This window comes from Terrapene carolina, unplaced genomic scaffold (genome assembly GCF_002925995.2).
Source record: "Terrapene carolina triunguis isolate 2854851 unplaced genomic scaffold, T_m_triunguis-2.0 Scaffold85, whole genome shotgun sequence".
NCBI classification, from domain to species: domain Eukaryota; kingdom Metazoa; phylum Chordata; order Testudines; family Emydidae; genus Terrapene; species Terrapene triunguis.
The window spans coordinates 46,247,927-46,266,649 of record NW_020664436.1 but is presented as its reverse complement, the minus strand read 5'-3'; the positions used below and the strand labels follow the sequence as shown (position 1 = coordinate 46,266,649).

Sequence of the window (18,723 nt, the reverse complement as noted above, 5' to 3'; positions counted from 1 at the left end):
AGGGGTAGCCGTGTTAGTCTGGATCTGTAAAAGCAGCAAAGAGTCCTGTGGCACCTTATAGACTAACAGACGTATAGGAGCATGAGCTTTCGTGGGTGAATACCCACTTCTTCGGATGCATGTTCTGAGACAGACGAACTGGATACATGTCCGGCTATAAATGCTTCCCCCTGACCAACATTGTGTACAGAACAATTAGTACAATGCTAGGATGGCGCCAAATCAAGCTTTGCTCACCTAATCCTTGGTGCCTACGGGACAGCTTACCTGTAATGACCCCCCATGAACGTACTGCAAACAAAAGCTGGGAAACCTGCCATAATCCCATCATCACTTTATGCTCTTGAAGAGGATTTGAATTGGAAACATTGAGAAATTCAATACACTAAAAAGCCACCTTTATTTCATTTACGACAGTCATGGTGCATTGAGCAAACTCTTCTTCCATTTGTTAATTGACAAATCTAAATGTTAATCAGTTGACTTGGTTCCTGTAAAGTAGCCAGATATTGTTTGCCTAAGAATATTCTGAATACTTCTTTTGAGGCAGGCACCATCTTATTGTTCTGTGTTTGTGCAGTGCCTAGCACAATGGGGTCTTAGTCAATGGCTCAGGCTCCTAGGAATGACTGTGATATAAATAATACTATCATTTTAATTATTTAAAATGTCCCTATATACTACCTTTGCACTAACTGTAGTATCTTTGTATTGTATTTTAGTGGTAGCATATATTTTTTCTACTGCTATAATTTTTCTTTCTTTATAATCCTGTATTTTACCTACACTTTGGGAGTCTTCCCACTAACTTTAATGGAGTTTTAATCGAGCATTTTAGGAACAGTTTAGTAGCAATGTCTGCTGATGATGCAGTATCAAAAGAGGATTCTTCTCTCCACAGAAGGGGGGTTAATTAATTACCTTTCTGCTTTTCTTTTAGTGAGTTACTAAAATTCAAGGAAGTTGTTATTGACAAAGTTATGTAACTTTTACTTGTTATTGCATTGAAGATAGCAGTCTTTAAATCCAGCAGAGGCTAGCAAGTGGGACTGAAAGAATAGTACCTTCTTTTTGTTTTGGAACAACTTTTAATACTTTATTTACATTTGATGTTGCATAAGATGCAGCAAGTTTTGACCCCGTCTAAGTTTTAATTCTTCATTTTTCGTTGCTTAACTCAGTTTATGTAATAACAAAGGTTCAAATTCTCCCACCCTGCGTAGTACCTTACTCCAAGAGCAAGGCCCAGGGAAATCAGGAGGACTGTTTGCTGAGCAAGGAACTCAGCTTGAGTCCAATCTGGCCCTTTTACGTTTTTGCCTAAATTACTCAGTATTCTTTTGGCAAGAAGTAGCTGAACTGTCTTATATACATGAGCCATCTCTCAGTGATCTTGATAATATTGTGAGGGGTTTGAATGGCAGGAGGAAAACATTTTCATATATATCTCTTCATCTGAGAATATCAAGGTGTTTACAGGAATCATTAAGGGCTGGATCATCCTTTGGTCTGCATGCAGGGAATAAGAGGGAATAAAAACCCACTTCTACCCTTGCGATCCCCATCTCCCCATCCGCTTATGCCAGCCAGTCGGCATGGAAATGGTGCAATAACTTGCTGTTGATATAAGCCAGCAACAAATTATTACCCCTCTGCAAGAAGGGGAGAGCAGGGACAGAACTGTGGATGTATTTTTTGGAAAGTTGCTGATACAATTTTAAAAGTAGCTACTGTAGACTTTTTAGACTTTTTCAGTTAAAGGGTATGTGTGTGTTTGAGAGTAAGAAAGAGTTGCTTTTACATTGTCTGCATTAGTATATCAGGCAAATATAAAAAGATACTTCATGGCATACCACTGTGAATTAAGAACTGTATTATGTATTTCTTTCCCAGAATATTTCTTATATATGTGCTCCTTTTTAGTGATCGTTTACCCCCAATGTTATTGTCCTTTAAAGGAACACCTTCCTTTCTCCTCCTTTCACTTAAACTTTAGTTGTTATATCAATTTCTTGATGTTTTAGTTCATGTTACAATATCTCTCATCCCTCCCCACCCCCTTTTCTTTTTCGGTCCCACAGTTCTTGGATGCTCTGATTGCAGGATATCACTGTCCAACCCCACGGGAATCTTCACCTCTCCCTGCTTTCCCGGTGATTACCCTAACAGCCAAGCATGCAAGTGGACCCTCCGAGCTCCTTCTGGATTCATCATTCAGATAACATTTATTGAGTTTGACATTGAAGAAGCTCCGAACTGCATTTACGATTCATTAACTCTAGATACTGGAGAGAAGAATCAGGTTAAGTTTTGCGGCGTCACTGCCAAAGGATTATCATTTAACTCCACTGGAAATGAAATGATCGTAACTTTTGCAAGTGACTTTAGTATCCAAAAGAGAGGCTTCCGTGCCAGCTATACCCGAGGTATGTAAGCATAAAGAATTTCTTTCCTCTTTTATCTAGTATGTCCTATACCAAGCAGACTCACTGTATGTGGTAAGGTGAATCTTTGAAGTGAGAATCTGGAGATCTCACAGACTAAATTCTGCCATCAACTACTCCCGTACAACTCCACTGACTTCAATAGTGTTACACGAGTAACTCATGGCAAAATTTAGCCCTGACAGGCTATAAAATGCAGTTTGGTAGAAAATGTTGCACTGATTTCTTTAATATTCATATGAAAGAGAACCATTCCAAAATAACTTGGTTATAAAATTATATATGCAATAGAATGGATGACATTAAGGGGGAAAAACCTCCTTTCAAATGTATATGGCAGATCTCAACTCTTACATTCTGCTCTTCTTACTTACACGGGACTCTCATATTCAAATCATTCTTATGATCATCAACATGATAAGTCAACAAAGTCATGATTTCCCCCAGAGGGAAGGGGTAATGTGAAAATCCTGTTACACCCTTTGTAACGTAATGGGTATTTTCATTGGCACCCCTGTGGTAATCTTAGATAAATAACAGAATTGACAACCCAGCTTTGGCATTAGTTAGATTTTTACAAATTAATACAAATTCAGAACATGGAGTTATCTTTAAACACTAGACAATTTGTTTCCTAGAAGTGAGGTTTTAAAAGGTATGCACTTTAGTATACAATAAGTACACAGGCCAATATACATGTGGGTAGGGAAGGAAATATAAGGGAGTAAATTAGTTTAAGGATGGATTTGGGTTGTATAATGGCAGGCATTCACCCATGGAGCACTCCCTGGTGGCCTAGGGTGGAGCTACAGTTGCTTATCTGCCTCAGTTTCCCCTACTGGGCATTTTGTAAGTTCAATGAGCCTTGTATACCATGAACAGTGCCCCTTGAGAGGTCTAGTTTATTTAATCGACACCAAACATGGTATGTACACAAGCCTTCTCCTTCTGCTGTAAGTCCTCAGGCTTCTCCCTTGCTGACTCAGGGTATCTCCCAGACCTCCTTGCCTGAAGAGCTTCGTAATCTCTCTCCTCTAGTGCTTTTTCTCTTTGTGTTCTGGGGACAGTTCCTGACCCCAGAAGCCTCTTCAGGGAGACACCATGGGAAGTAGGTTCCCACCTAGTTCCCTAAGGAACACTTTCTTTCTCTCTCTCTCTCCTCACCTTCCCCCCGGAAATTTGAGTCTCTATACTAAGCTCCTGTTTGAGCGTACTTAACCTTTTATAAAGCCCAGATGTTCTTTATCTATTCAGCTACCAACCAGCTACTTATTCAATTAACCAGCCACAGATGGATCTAGGTTGGCTTATTCTCCTTAGTGAGCCTGTCACAGGGAGGCCAGGTGCCTGACCCTTCAGAAGGCAGGGGAATTTGGTGAGGTTTGGTATATTATATAATACTGGCTTCAAACTGAGGTCCACAGAGCATTCCCTCGTCATCCACAGAGAGTTGGATGAGCATATGGGTGCTGGTTCTCCTTGTTTCCAGTTGCAACATTGTATGAAGACAGCTAACTGGCCCAGATGCTCAGCTGATGTGAACCAATGTAGCTCAACTGATTTTAATAGAATTACGTCAATTTATACCAGTTGAGGATCTGGCTCCTTAAATGCCTTCCTAGTATTACTTGCCCATGTAAGCAATCACTGTAGTTGTTAAAGGAATGCTATTCAGTCACCAATGAGAGAGGAGGTGGGTCCACCAGTTAATCTCTCTAGAAAAGTGTAGTTCACACTTTGTAAAAGTTTGGGACCCTGTAGCTCATTCAGTTTAGTACATAGACAGGGCACTACTGTTATATCCAGGTATAAAGCATGGTTTTGGGGCAGCATAGTTATATATTTGTTATGCTGGAGGATGTTAATAACTGCCACCTCAGTAAAGTTGATGGGTGAACTAGGCACCCTTTCTTCAGTCTAAATAGAAGAAGCAATTAAAAGCCCCTTTATGTTATAAAAGCTAGAAAAAATAGGGAGTCACCACCCTATGACATAAACCATATAGCAAAGCCAATCAGAACTTAAGGCCAGGTCTACACTACATACTTACTGTGGTATAACTACGTCACTCAGGGTGTGAAAAATCCACACCCCTGAGTGATGTAGTAATACCGACTTTACCCCCGTGTAGACAGTGCTATGTAGGTGAGAGAGCTTCTCCCGCCCACATAGCTACTGCCTCTCACAGAGGTGGAGTTATTAAGCCAACTCTGCCCTCACTTAGAGTGTACATGTACATTTGTATTGTAGACCCACCCTAAGCTATGTGAGCTGAAGGGTTTCCCTGGTACAGACTATAAAACGTAGAGGCTAGGGGGATGATTCATTGCAGTCAGTGTGTTAGAGGCAGAAAGGCAGGAAAAGGCATCAGAAAGTGAGATAAGCAGTGGGCACAGGACTAATTGGAAAGGCAGACTTGGATTTCTGAGCAAGGAATTTCTGTTTGCTGTTTGTTCCTGCTGTATTCAGGGAAACAGGACTTTGTGTATATTCTTGCACTGAAAAAAATACGTGATTCTATCATCAATTTCTTCTCTAACAGAGAATTTCTTCTCCTAATGGCCTCAATATTGATTAACTGCTTGGGCCAAAAGGAACAACAATATTTGTTTTCTCCTTCATATGGTGATCAGCTCCTTAAGTACTGACAGCTGGAATTCATCAAAATGATGAATTGCTTACATATTTGGTAACTGGGACAGAAATCTGCTGGTAACATTGACTCCAATGTTCTGCTCACTCTACATATCCAGAACACATATTGATATTAGTTTTGCCCTTTCTTGGGAGATGTGGGATTCTGATGTTCAACCACTGCTCCCGCCCAGCACTGTGGAGTCATATTACAAGGCAGATCAGAATTGTTCAGTGACATAACAAATTTACTGAATGTGTTAACATTGCTTATTCTCTTCTTATACCTTTTCAACACAGCCAATGCCCCTCAATATTCTTGACCTTCCCAAACACACAATGAATAGTATTTGTATAAATAACCTTCGCCCTCTTTCCCAGCTCTGAGTTCTTATACCATTCTTTGTAACGTGGTATGTCACCTTACTTATAATGTAAATACAATTACATTACAACTAAGCTATGACAATGCCCTTGTTTTGTAAGGAGAAGCTTAACCAAGTTTCTATCTCTAAAACATGACTACTTGCTATTGTCCTTGAGGAGAGGACAAAATCCTTGAAGTGACTATGGTAACTGGGTAGCGGGCCCTCTGAAGGGATCAGAGGCCCAGCCTACCTGTGACAGGCTGCACAATGGAGGAGATGAGTCGCTCCAGACCAAAGGGGGCTGTAGGAAGCGGCGCAGGCTGAGGGATGTGCTGGCCGCCACTTCCTGCAGCCCCCATTGGCCTGAAATGGGGAACTGCAGCCAGTGTGAGCTGCGGACGCGGCAGTAAACAAACCAGCCCAACCCGCCAAGGGGCTTACCCTGGCAGGCTGGGTGCCAAAGGTTGCCGAGCCCTGGACTAGGGCATAAATATTTGTGAACACTAGTTTGCAGCATTCAAACAGACTGCTCTTGAGAAAAATTGAACAGAATCCTCATACCCAACAAAAATCCATTAGTTGAGTTTGGCAATAAAAAAGCCTTTGATTTGCCAAGGAATGTAGCTGAGGCACTCTCTGCTACAGTGTTACAAAGATGTGGCATGGGCTTCAGTTGTGTAATGCACTCATGAAAAACAAGTCAATAAAAATCATGAAAACAAATGAAATGTTTTCAAATGACTGCTGTAGTGTGTTGCCTAATGCGTTCTTACAAGTTACCAGATAAATGCAAAGTAATTGTAAAAATGACTTCTTGCATGCCATGAGTTTTGAATGCAGCCTTAGAGGTTAATAGTTTAATATACTTAATTTAACTTCAGGAGTTATTAGTTATCTGTAATGCAGCACTAAAATGATCTTTGCCCATTTTTGGTTGAATGTATTGCTAAGCTAAATGCACCATAATGTGCAATACTGGGCCAGTTCAATGATAAAAGCATTCTTCTAAACGTTTGGCTTATTGAATATTACTTGGATCTTTGTCTTTAAACCAATTTGTATCTCCCTTTGAAATTTATTTATATATGGATTTTTGCATGTGTGTGTACTAGTTGCTGTTTCTCTGAGGAATCAGAAAGTCATCATCCCCCAAACTCCAGATGTGGACCCTGTGTCTGTGGCAAAAACAGTCCTAGTGCCAGTGCTTAGCCAGTTCACACTCTGCTTTGAAGCAACCAAAGCCAGCAATGATACCAGTGACTGGAAGGCTTTCTCCTACAGTGATCCTTTTTCAACAGAACTCCTCAGTTTTGGAAAGACCACAAAAGGCCACTTCCTATCATTCTCAGGCACAAAGTGCATACTAGACAGTTTCCTCATGACAAATTCAAATGGAGATTTTTTCACAGAAACTTTTGAACAATTGTGCATAGTATGGGATGGTTTCTCTGGCACTATTGGTGTATATGGCAAGAGCATCTATCACACGGTTCTCTGCTCAGGTACCCTTGGCCAGGTTATCCTTGGCAATGGAAAATTGGTGTTGGGCTCTGACAGCAATGAAATAAGCTCTTTAAATGGGGACATATACAACTTTCGTCTTTGGAACTTCACCATGAGTTCCCAAAAGCTGTCCAACCTCAGCTGTGATGTGAAAGGAAACATTGTGGACTGGGAAAATGACTTCTGGAATATCCCAACTTCAGCATTGAAAGCAGAAAACAACTTAAGTTGTGGTGAGTATGTTTGGCAGAATCACTTTTGTTAATTTTTTCCCCCATGGCATTGTTTTTGAAGTATCATATGACAGCAAGAAACTGTATGTTTAGAGTTACAGACAGCAGCACTTCCCAAAAGGCAACCTCACTTGTCCTAGCCTTGCCAGCTCCATTCCACAAAAAATTAATTTTGTCCCGGGTGTGTCTGTTCCTTTAGTTTAATCAAAGCTCTCATCCAGCCTGACTTCAAAAGACAACTAATGAGGTTAAACTAAATTTATAAATGAGGGGTTTATATATATTATTCAGGACAGAAGCAATAAATAGCCAAAAGTAATTAGAGAAATAAATAAAAGTTCTCCAATCTTTCCTTTCCATAAACTCATTAGTTTAAATGTGATTTTAAGACAAGTTAGTTAATATACTTGAATGTGGAGATGTGGAGCAAGATAAAATACGTATTTGTTTAAAAGGGGAATAGGTAGAAATAATACTGTCTATATAATGCTATAGGCATGCAGAGCACTTTACAGAAACATATAAAGACCAGAGTCCCTGACCTGAAGAGGTTACAATCTAAGACCCTTATCCTGCAAGCACTTAAGAATGTGCTTAACTTTAAGCCCTTGAAACACCAGTAGGACTACTCAAGTGCTTAAAGCTAGGCAGGCTATATTCTTTCCTGTGCCAGAGTTCTGTTCAGTGCAGGCCTGGATGGGGACCAATAGAAAGCTGGTTGGGCCACCCTGATTCTCCTGCTTTGTAGCTAAGATTACTCAGGCCCAGTTCACAAGTCTTAAGTCTACTCATTGCTGTGGCTTCTAAGGACATTGCAGCAATAAAAGATTATCAAGATGTTGCAGAGGTACTATTCTTCTCATAGTTGTTGTGATTTTAATGATCCAAGAATTGTCCTAGATCTCCAGGAAAGAAAGTGCTCCAAGTTTCTACCAAGGCAGGAAGTATAGCTATCCACTCAATATGTCACCTCCTTTATTCCCTCATGCAACTCTGAAAATGTCATCATAGAGTAAAGGTATAAGAATGCACCTGGAAATATTATCTTCCATGGATTTTTTACTCTGAGCATACCTGGAAACTTTGAGAGGCGATACAATAGTTTTTTCTCTGGGATCTTCCCAAAACCAATCCCCCCAAAATACTGAATCACTGCTTGAAATAATTTCCATTTCAAACTTCTTTTTAAACTCCTTGTTTGTTATTAGCATTCTTCTCACAGGAAATGAGAGAGAATCATGAGTGGGAAAGGATCCAGTAGGCTTCAGTCCGTCCACGGTGATCTTTGGAGAAAAATATTAATTGAACTGACAATTTGGCACATTAGCCTGCACTTCTGGTCTCTGACCCTCTGGTCAGTAGGAAGGAGCAGTGTGTGCTTTGTGCATTTGCTGTACATCCATTGTGCTGTCTGTGAAGAGTGCCATAAAAAGCATCTGGGCACAAAATAAAACAAACCCAAAAAAACAAAAACAAAAAAACCCCCAGAAACCTGAAGAGAATGAAAGGAGAATAAATAAAGGCAAAAGGGATTAAGAGGAGAGGGAACATTTCAGATTAAAATTGCTGGTTCTTCCCCTTCCCTTTGCACATCATAAGACAAATATTATCTCCTGGTCCTGCCTCTTTTCACCCTCCAATCCCCCACTACACAGTTTCTCCTCTACCCAGTTGCTTGCTGCTCCCCCCCACCCCCCCACTTCTTAGTCCCTTGATCTTCTCAACCTCCCTCCCCCATTCCCCACTAGGGTGACCAGACAGCAAATGTGAAAAATCGGGATGGGGGTGGGGGTTAATAGTAGCCTATATAAGAAAAAGGCCCAAAAATCGGGACTGTCACTATAAAATCAGGACATCTGGTCACCCTATTCCCCACCCCTAGCTGGGTTCCCTCTGCTCCCGGCTGGGACAGGAGCTGCAACCTGTTGCAGAGCCTGCTACCTGCCTGCCCACAAGATGCAAATAGGAGCAGCCCCGGCTGAGCAGGCACTAGCGTGTATTGATGACTTGGCACCTGTCTTCTCCCCCCACCCGCAGTAACGGGACTTTTGGTGTCTGATCAGTACATCTGACTGGACACTTCCAGGTCCCCTTTATAACCAGACTTTCTGGTCAAAAACCAGACAACTGGCAACCCTAGTGTGGATAGATGTATACGTTGTACATGACTGTGATCTGCTTCTGAACTCCAGTTCTGCAGAGAGGGAGACCATCCCCTGCAAGACAAACATGACACCGATTGGCTTTCCACAAAAACAATTATACTCCTACAAGGACAGTATTCTTCTCCTAGTGCCTTCTCACATTCAGCTTTCCTGGTTCCTTACCATCTTAATGGTTTTGTATTATGTAAATTCCTTACCAAAAGCACCCATCTACATCTCTGGATAACCTCAGCATGAACCAAAGGAGCTGTACATTTTGTGTTTTCTATCTAACTTTGCTTGGGCAATGGACCTTGTCTTTGTTTATTGTAAAGAACTATGCAAGCCTACGTCACTAGCAAAATAAATATTAGGGCTGTCGATTAATCGTGGTTAACTCACGCAATTAACTCAAAACAATTAATCCTGTTTAAAAAAATTAATCATTGTTTAATACATTTCAATTGGTATTCTATTGTTTAATATTTGTGGATGTTTTTCTCCATTTTCAAATATATTGATTTCTATTATAACACAGAATACAAAGTGTACACTGCTCACTTTATATTATTATTTTTATTACAAATATTTGCACTGTAAAAATGATAAACAAAAGAAATAGTATTTTTCAATTCACCTCATACAAATACTATAGTATAATCTCTTTATCATGAAAGTGTAACTTACAAATGTAGATTTTATTTTTTTTTGGTTACATAACTGCACTCAAAAACAAAACAATGTAAAACTTTAGAGCCTACAAGTCCTACTTCTTGTTCAGCCAATTGCAGAGACAAACAAGTTTGTTTACATTTACAGGAGATACTGCTGCCTCCTTTTTATTTACGTCACCTGAAAGTGAGACCAGGCGTTTGCATGGCACTTTTGTAGCCAGCGTTGCAAGGTATTTACATGCCAGATATGCTAAACTTTTATGTGCCCCTTCATGCTTTGGCCACCATTCCAGAGGACATGCTTCCATGCTGATGATGCTCGTTAAAAAAATGTGTTAATTAAATTTGTGACTGAACTCCTTGGGGGAGAATTGTATGTCTCCTGTTCTGTTTTACCCGCATTCTGCCATATATTTCATGTTATAGCAGTCTCGGATGATGACCCAGCACATGTTCATTTTAAGAACACTTTCACAGCAGATTTGACAAAATGCAAAGAAGGTACCAATGTGAGATTTCTAAAAATAGCTACAGCACTCGACCCAAGGTTTAAGAATCTGAAGTGCCATCCAAAATCTGAGAGGGACGAGGTGTGGCGAATGCTTTCAGAATTCTTAAAAGATCAACACTCAGATGAGGAAACAACAGAACCCGAACCACCAAAAAAGAAAATCAACCTTCTGCTGGTGGCATCTGGCTCAGATGATGAAAATGAACATGTGTCAGTCCGCTCTGCTTTCTGCTTTGAGCAGAACCCATTATCAGCATGGACGCATGTCCTCTGGAATGGTGGTTGAAGCATGAAGGGACATATGAATCTTTAGCGCATTTGGCACGTAAATATCTTGCGACGCCAGCTACAACAGTGCCATGTGAAGGCCTGTTCTCACTTTCAGGTGACATTGAAACAGGCAGCATTATCTCCTGCAATTTGTAACCAAACTTGTTTGTCTTAGCTTTTGGCTGAACAAGAAGTAGGACTGAGTGGACTTGTAGGCTCTAAAGTTTTACATTGTTTTATTTTTGAATGCAGTTATTTTTTGTACATAATTCTACATTTGTAAGTTCAACTTTCATGTTAAAGAGATTGCACTACAGTACTTGTATTAGGTACATTGAAAAATAGTATTTCTTTTGTGTTTTACAGTGCAAATATTTGTAACCAAAAATAAATATAAAGTGAGCACTGTACACTGTGTATTCTGTGTTGTAATTGAAATCAATATATTTGAAAATGTAGAAAACATCCAAAATATGTAAATAAATGTTATTCTATTATTGTTTAACAGCACGATTAATCAGGATTAATTTTTTTAATCGCTTGACAGCCCTAATAAATATTAATGCTCCCCTTATTTCATGTTTTAAAACAAAGTGTAGTCACTGAAATATATCAATGGCAGGTTCCTTTTCTCCCATCTGTAAAATTATTGTAAAAAATAAACATGAATACTCATCAGACTAGCAAGGTAGTGGGCCCCAGGTTTTATACATTAATACTCTGTTTTACATATGTATTAGTTTTGATATTTAAAATATTACAATAGTGCCCAAGGGCCATAATCAGGACCCCATTGTACTGTGCTAGGCACTTTACAAACACATATGAAGATACAAGCTCTGCCCCCAAAAAGTTTTATTAGCTAAGAAATTACTTTGGGAAATCAATAGTAGTGTATGTGCAGTGGAAAGAGCCACCTTACCCACCTACACCACACTCTGTTTGGTAAGAGTGCAAAAAGGCCAGCACTCCAAGGGAAGTATGACTCCTTAGATAATTGTACCTCTCCTGTCCCAAAGCCCAAGAGAAATCTCCAGCGCCCTTTTCAGTCTTCTCCCAGGCGTGCTAAATTATTACAATACTACTGGCTTACCCAACTATAACATTTCCTCAGGGAAAGTACTGTGAGAAATACCACCTCAAAAACTCAGCTAGAAACCCTAGAGGATGCACCTGTAAGATTTTTCTCTTCTCCTCATCTTTTTGAGTAATAAAGAATTCTTTGTCAAACCAACCTTTGGAAATAAGAGTTGATGAGTCAGACTATCATCGACAGACAAAGAACTAGCAACATTAGCGAGATTACTTTATCTTACTGATAAGGATTCATTTAATTGCAAAGCAAGGGTTTGTTTGGAAAAGAGAGATTCATCCTGCCCTGTTCATGCTTTGGTAAGGAGCTGAAAGAAGCTAATTAACAAAGCAGTCTGAACACTTACTAGTGAATGCAACATATTTGCATGCGAATGTCACTTGCATTATTGAACTCCGCAAAGGGCTCTATTTTCATTTGCAGTTAACAGACTTTTCAGGCAGCATTTGCTAATGGAATTACTGAACATATGAGCAGCAACAAATTGCTGCAGATAACTTTCTTTTCAGAATTTTGCCTTTTACCGGATTAATATTCCATTCAGAATTTGATTCATGTTCATGTTCTTACCACTGTATAGTGGTGCTGGGTTTTTCTGGGTTTTTAAGACAGCACGCTAATGCTACTCGTCATTTAGATGGGCCTGTATTTCATTTCACTATAAAATCATCAGCTGCATTTGATACCAATAGTACATGTCCTTATCCTATACCCACATTAATACAAAAAATTAATTGGTTCAGTCATACCTGGCCATCCCTTTTAAGTCCAAAAAGTGAATTAAGCAAGATGTGTAAAGGGTTGACATGCTTAGGCGATATTGATGAAAATATAGCAGCAGCTCAAAGTATGTTGACATTCAGATCCTCATATCTTCTTTTACTGAGCACTGAGAGATGACATGGTCTGGCCAAAACCAGGCTTGATTAACACAAAAAAGGGTGTGTTTAGCATCATGCCCAGGCATATTCATCTTTAAAAAAAATACTAAAGTGAGGTCTATTGCCAAGTGGAAGTTACAGTGACCTTCAGGTAGCTACTTAGCCACCCTACTCTGATACGGACCCAATAGGGGATCAGCTTTCAGGGTGTTAACCTATTAACATTAGCAAATATATTTGTAAAAAATGCTTCACATAGGATGTCATGTGGCTTGCAAAGGATGCTCGGTGGAGTTTAGTTTCTTATATAAAGTATGTAACTCATCCCACCGTCCCATAAGTTTCAAGTTATTTCATGGAAAAACACTTCATCATACTTTTAAGCCTGGCCTTGTATTCTCTCAGGTCTCCAGCCCGCAATATCCCACTATGCTGCATGACCTCTGGGTTCACTGCTGCCGAGTGATGAGCACCTGGCTCCATCCTGGCTCATTCTCAGCACAGCAATAACCACACCACATGCCTAGCAGGAACAGAATAGGAATAATATTTTCAAAAATATCTAGGTGGTTTAGGTGTCTAAATCCCATTTTCAGCAATGATGTAGGATCCTAATTCTCATGGTACTTAGGCTCCAACGTCACTTAGACAATTTTAAAAGTTTTACCCTCACTCCTACTTTTTCTGTTTTTTTGTTAATGAGCCCGACACTGCTCCTATTAAAGTGAACCACAAAACTCCCAATGACTTCAGTGAATTCAGCAGGGTTGCCAGGTGTCTGGTTTTCAACCAGAACGCCCAGCCAAAAAGGGACCCTGGAGGCTCTGGTCAATACCGCTGACTGGGCCATTAAAAGTCCGGTCAGTGGCGCAGTGGGGCTAAGGCAGGCTCCCTGCCTGCCGTGGCTCCACACAGCTCCCGGAAGCAGCAGCATGTCCTCCCTCTGGATCCTAGGTGTAGGGGCAGCCAGGGGGCTCCGCAAGCCACCCCCGCCCCAAGCGCCAGCTCTGCAGCTCCCATTGGCCAGAAATGGCGGCCAATGGGAGCTGCGGGAGCCGCGCCTACATACAGGTAGCACGCAGAGCTGCCTGGCCACGACTCCACATAGGAGCCATAGGGGGGACATCCGCTGCTTCTGGGAGCTGCTTGAGGTAAGCGCCGTCCAGAGCCTGCACCTCTGACCCCCTCTCATGCCCCAACCCCCTGCCCAGCCCTGATCCCCCTCCCGCACTCTGAACCCCTCAATCCCATCCTGGAGTACCCTCCTGCACCCCAAACCCCTCATCCCCAGCCCCATGCGAGAGCCCACACCCCCAGCTGGAGACCTCAACCCCCACAGCAGCCAACCCCCTGCCCCAGCCCTGATCTCCCTCCTGCCCTCCAAACCCCTCAGTCCCATCCTGGAGCATCCTCCTACACCCCAAACCCCTCAGCCCCACCAAGATTCTGCACCCCCAGCTGGAGCCCTCACCCCCCCCAATCCCCTGCCCCAGCCTGGAGCCCCCTCCCACACTATTAAGTCCTCATTTCTGGCCCCACCCCAGAACCTGCACCCCCAGCCCAGAGCCCATACTCTCTCCCACACCTCAACACCCTGCCTCAGCCCAGAGCCTCCTCCCATACTCTGAACCCCTCAGCTCCACCCTCCAACCTGGATCCCTCTCCTGCACCCCAAGCCCCTCATCCCTGGCCCCACCCCAGAGCCCTCACCCCCAGCCACCCCCTCCTGCACCCCAATCCCCTGAGCCAGCCCAGTGAAAATGAGCAAGTGGCTGAGGGTGGGAAGAGCGAGCAACAGATGGAAGGGGATGGAGTGAGAGGGCGTGGGGCCTCAGAGAAGGGGCAGGGAAGGGGAAGGGCCTCGGAGGAGAGGCGGGCCAAGGGTGTTCGGTTTTGTGTGAGTAGAGAGTTGGCAACCTTAGACTGCAGCTCCAGCCCCAAACTTATTGGACCAGATCTTATGTTATGGCTGTGCTAATTTACACTGGCTATTAACAATCCAAAGAGGCCAAAAACTGCAGCCAGGGATTGATGTGGCATAGAAGTGTCCCAGCCATGCCTTCTTCCTCTGGACACACTCTCTTTCCTCATCTAACATAGCTGCAGGCAAAGGTAGTGGCAGCAGAACCTCTCTGTAGCTGTGCGCTACTAAAGGAACCCTCTTGCACTAAGGTGATTCTCCCAGGAAGATATGCTGGTTTTGGGGCCAGACCAAGCCAGCCATATAGCACAAAACATCTGTACTTCACCTAGACATCTGGCCCATTCACATTTTACACATACAAGCTGGGCTTTTTAATATTGTTTATCTAAGTATTTAGTATTTATTTAGTATTATTTCTGCACATGTGCATTATCAAGTATGCCATGCTATTTGGTCCCATTATTTTCAACATAATGTGCAGCTGAAGCACAGGGATATTCAAAATATAATGAATGCAGCTACCCCATTACTTGCTCAGTTGGTCATGTTATATATGTAGTTGGGTTTCCATGCCACCAAAATATGTGCATGTTGATATGATTAATTCAGTAAACACACATTCTGATATCTTTATCTGTTTATTATACATGCATACCAGAACATTAATCATGCCCACGCCCTGCACACAGGAACTGGTTAAATCACAGCTTATCTGCTTGGTATCTCCTTAGAGGAATTTCTCTGACTAGTACGCTGGTAGACTACATTGCCACAACTGAGTTCAGAACTCACTTGAAGATGCCATGTTGTTATCCATTAATTCTGCATAGGCACTACAGCCACACTAACTAGTACATTTTTAAACAGTTGGGTGGAATTTTGCCACACACTACTCAATGATTTCCAGGGGAGCTGAGTAGCTAAATCTAACAGAAATCTTGTAAAACATGAAAATGGGAGGTATTGTTAAATATGACCCAAACTTGCAAGCCAGCAGGATTTTCCTGGAGTTGTCAGCAGCATAGGGAAATGATCATACATGAGTCTTCTGAGCAAAATGGCATATCAGGTTTCCCACTGAGATAAACCAGAAAAAGACCTGCGAGTGCATGACCTAATGTATTTTGAGATATGACAGTGGTATGTATCATATACCAAACATTTTTAATGATTTGTCTTTCCTAATTTTAAAGGCTCATACCTAATTCTCCCACCTATAACTGAACCAACTAGTTGTGAATATCTTGGAAGCCTTTGCCAAGGTAAGAAGCCAAAGAAACTTTTTGTATTTTTCAGCTTTACCAAATCTCCCTGTTTTCTTTTCTTTTAATTTCATTTTACTTTAACTTCTTAAGGCTGACCTCTAGAAAACTGAGTAAAGAAAGGAATTTCTTAGCTTCAACAGATGTGTGGGTGCACTATACATACAGTATGTAGAAAGAATGTGATCACACTCTTGATAATACAATCAAGTCCATAAAGTCTTCGTTGTATCAAAACCTAACAATCATATGCTAATGCAAAGACGAACTGGTTTCATGTCTTTCCCCATCTCTTTTCCTCCTGCAGTTAAAGGCTGTATTGTTAATGCTGGTAGAAAAATCTGTAAATCAGGCATAAACTGATGTAATTACAGGAGCTGATCATTATTTAGATGTTTTTAACAGGCTGCTGCGAGACTTAATTAATTGTTAGTATGGTTTGAGATCCTCAGGTGAAAGGTATTATACAAATACAAAGTGTAATTGTTATTATTCATATAATAAAACTACTTATTGTAATAGCTGATGATTTTCTGGGCTTCCCCCCCATAGGCATACTACTGAATGATCACTATAGGTATCAACATGTCTGTCAGTCACAACAGGAGTCATGATATCAGACCTCTTGAAGGGCCAGATCAGCTGAGTTACTCCTGGAGGAATTCTGCGCCACTGCGCATGTGCAAAATTCATATCCCTCTGCAGAATTTCTTTGCTTCCCCTCAGAAAATGACAGGGAAGCGCGCAGGGGAGGGGTGGGGCTGGGGGTGCCCATGGGCATAGTTTGGGGGGACATTGCAAGATTAGCACTAGAGCTGGGTGAACACTGCAGAGTTCCACTTCCATGTGCCATGTGAATCAATCCTGCAGGGATTACTCATAGGGATTCACCCCCAATCAATTCCTGCAGCTCTGCCTGGTGGTTGGAATTCAGCACAACCCCCTGGCATGAATGGTGGCAGGCCTACTTTCACAATGCATTCATGAACCCAGAGCCTACTAGTTGGGTTAAACTTCTCTATAAAACTTTCATACAGCTCTATGCTAGTTGCAGCAGCAACACTTGCTCTAAAATAATTTCAAGTGATCTAACCCTTTTAAAGATAAGGGATAGAAGGCAGAGGCAGGAGGGAAAGAAAAGTAAATAAAGAGGAAGGACTTAAGATTCTTGGAACTCTTTCTGTGGTAAAGAGTAAAAATAAAACATGTTGAGCTTAACAACAGAGGGTAAAATTAACTCCTGGTGGGGAGCCAGGGTAATGACTATAGCAGGCTATAATGGAGTTTTAGCCACTTGCACTGGATTTTCTTGTGGTGAATTTGACTCAGGCTGCTGGAGCATATACTTGCAGTGTTTCAAACTAGATCTAAACTAGTGTCCAGATTGCAAAGTCCACAGTTAAGGTGAAATGCCAGTTAGGTCCAGAAGTTAGTTTTAAATAGCATCTTTTGGACTTAAGGCACCCAAAGTACTTTGCAATAATGAGTTAAATACTGGTCCTGGAGCGACTGCTTAGGTAAATGTGGTAGCCATCATGAACTCAGTAATAGCTCTCACACAGTCATGGTTATTAAAACCAGTTTTATTGAGATGAGATTATGATAACCAGGACATCAGGATAGTCTTTTTAGAAGAATGCCCAGCGATCTAAGATTTGCACCAGACAAACAGTCAGTACTGCAATATTATCACATCCAAGGATGGTGTTTCTTAATGTGCTGTCCTACTCTGAGACCGGATTCTGTTAAAATGGCACGTTTCTGTATTTATTGTTTCAATGGTGTCAGATCAAATCTGCTCACTTTATAACTGAAAAGAGAGAGAGAGTGTGTGTATGTGTCTGTGTTTCTGACTGCCAAACCTGCAAACTTTCTTTGGACTCTTAGGGTTAGTGTGGGTTCTTGCCTTTTTTTTTTTTCATCATCACTAGTTATGAAATCGCCAAATTATGCCATCAATTATACGTGTTTGGAATTTAGTAAACAATTCTATTGGTTTAAAGAAATAAGATCCATATGCCTCTCTTAGCTGTGTTCTGCTCTTAGCTGCTCTGTAGTGCTAAAAGGAGTAAAAAGCCTTAAAAACTTATTTCTCAGCAGATCTGATTCTGAAATCGCAGGAGGAAGAGATCTGATTTATAAGAATGTGCCGTTTCTGTGTAGTCACTTTTCAGATTAAAACCACCCTCTGTTACAGCTTCCCAGACTACCCTTGAGCCCATGTTTTTTTTGTCTGAGAGGTTAGAATGTTACAAACTAAGCTAAACTAAGCTGCCACTATAACATTAATTTTATTACTTTAATGGACAAAGCCTATGCTTTCACTTTAGCGGGTACCTAAGTACCTAAGGCATGTGCATACAGGCTGCTGAAATTTTGTTCATTTTGTGATTCCTCTTTGTTCAGTTTTTCCTTCCTACTAATCTCCTTTTATCAGGAAGCCATTATTTAAACACTTTACCAAGAGGATGACACGCATCGTGTCCTCCTATGCTACCAATTTCGTGAACCGGCTAGTAGTGGATGCTGAAGAAAGTTATGGTGGTGGCTGTCCCTAAACCAAGGACATTGTATTTCCAACAGATAAGGGGAAATGGATCAAACCAAATTTGTTTCAGATCACAACTCACCCTTAGGACTGCATGGAACAGCACTGTATCCAAGCTACCAAGATGATGAAGAAAATTGTGTGTACATTTTCTCAGTCCCTGATCATTCTGGCAAGATGTTCGTCAATTTGCAAGTAGAACATTGTTCCTTCTCACAATGTGACACAACAAAC

At 41.4% G+C, this 18,723-nt stretch overlaps 1 protein-coding gene across 3 annotated transcripts in view; it reads left to right on the top strand.

Annotated features, from left to right (window-relative positions):
* ADGRG6 (adhesion G protein-coupled receptor G6) overlaps positions 1-18,723 on the top strand; it is a 140,930-nt gene that overhangs the window by 62,867 nt on the left and 59,340 nt on the right. For all 3 annotated transcript variants that reach the window (XM_024220103.2, XM_029911082.1, XM_024220098.2), the window contains exons 3-5: positions 2,082-2,426; positions 6,559-7,182; positions 15,873-15,941. In XM_024220103.2, the coding sequence (XP_024075871.1) occupies positions 2,082-2,426; positions 6,559-7,182; positions 15,873-15,941 (1,038 nt within the window). The remainder of the gene's footprint in view (positions 1-2,081; positions 2,427-6,558; positions 7,183-15,872; positions 15,942-18,723) is intronic.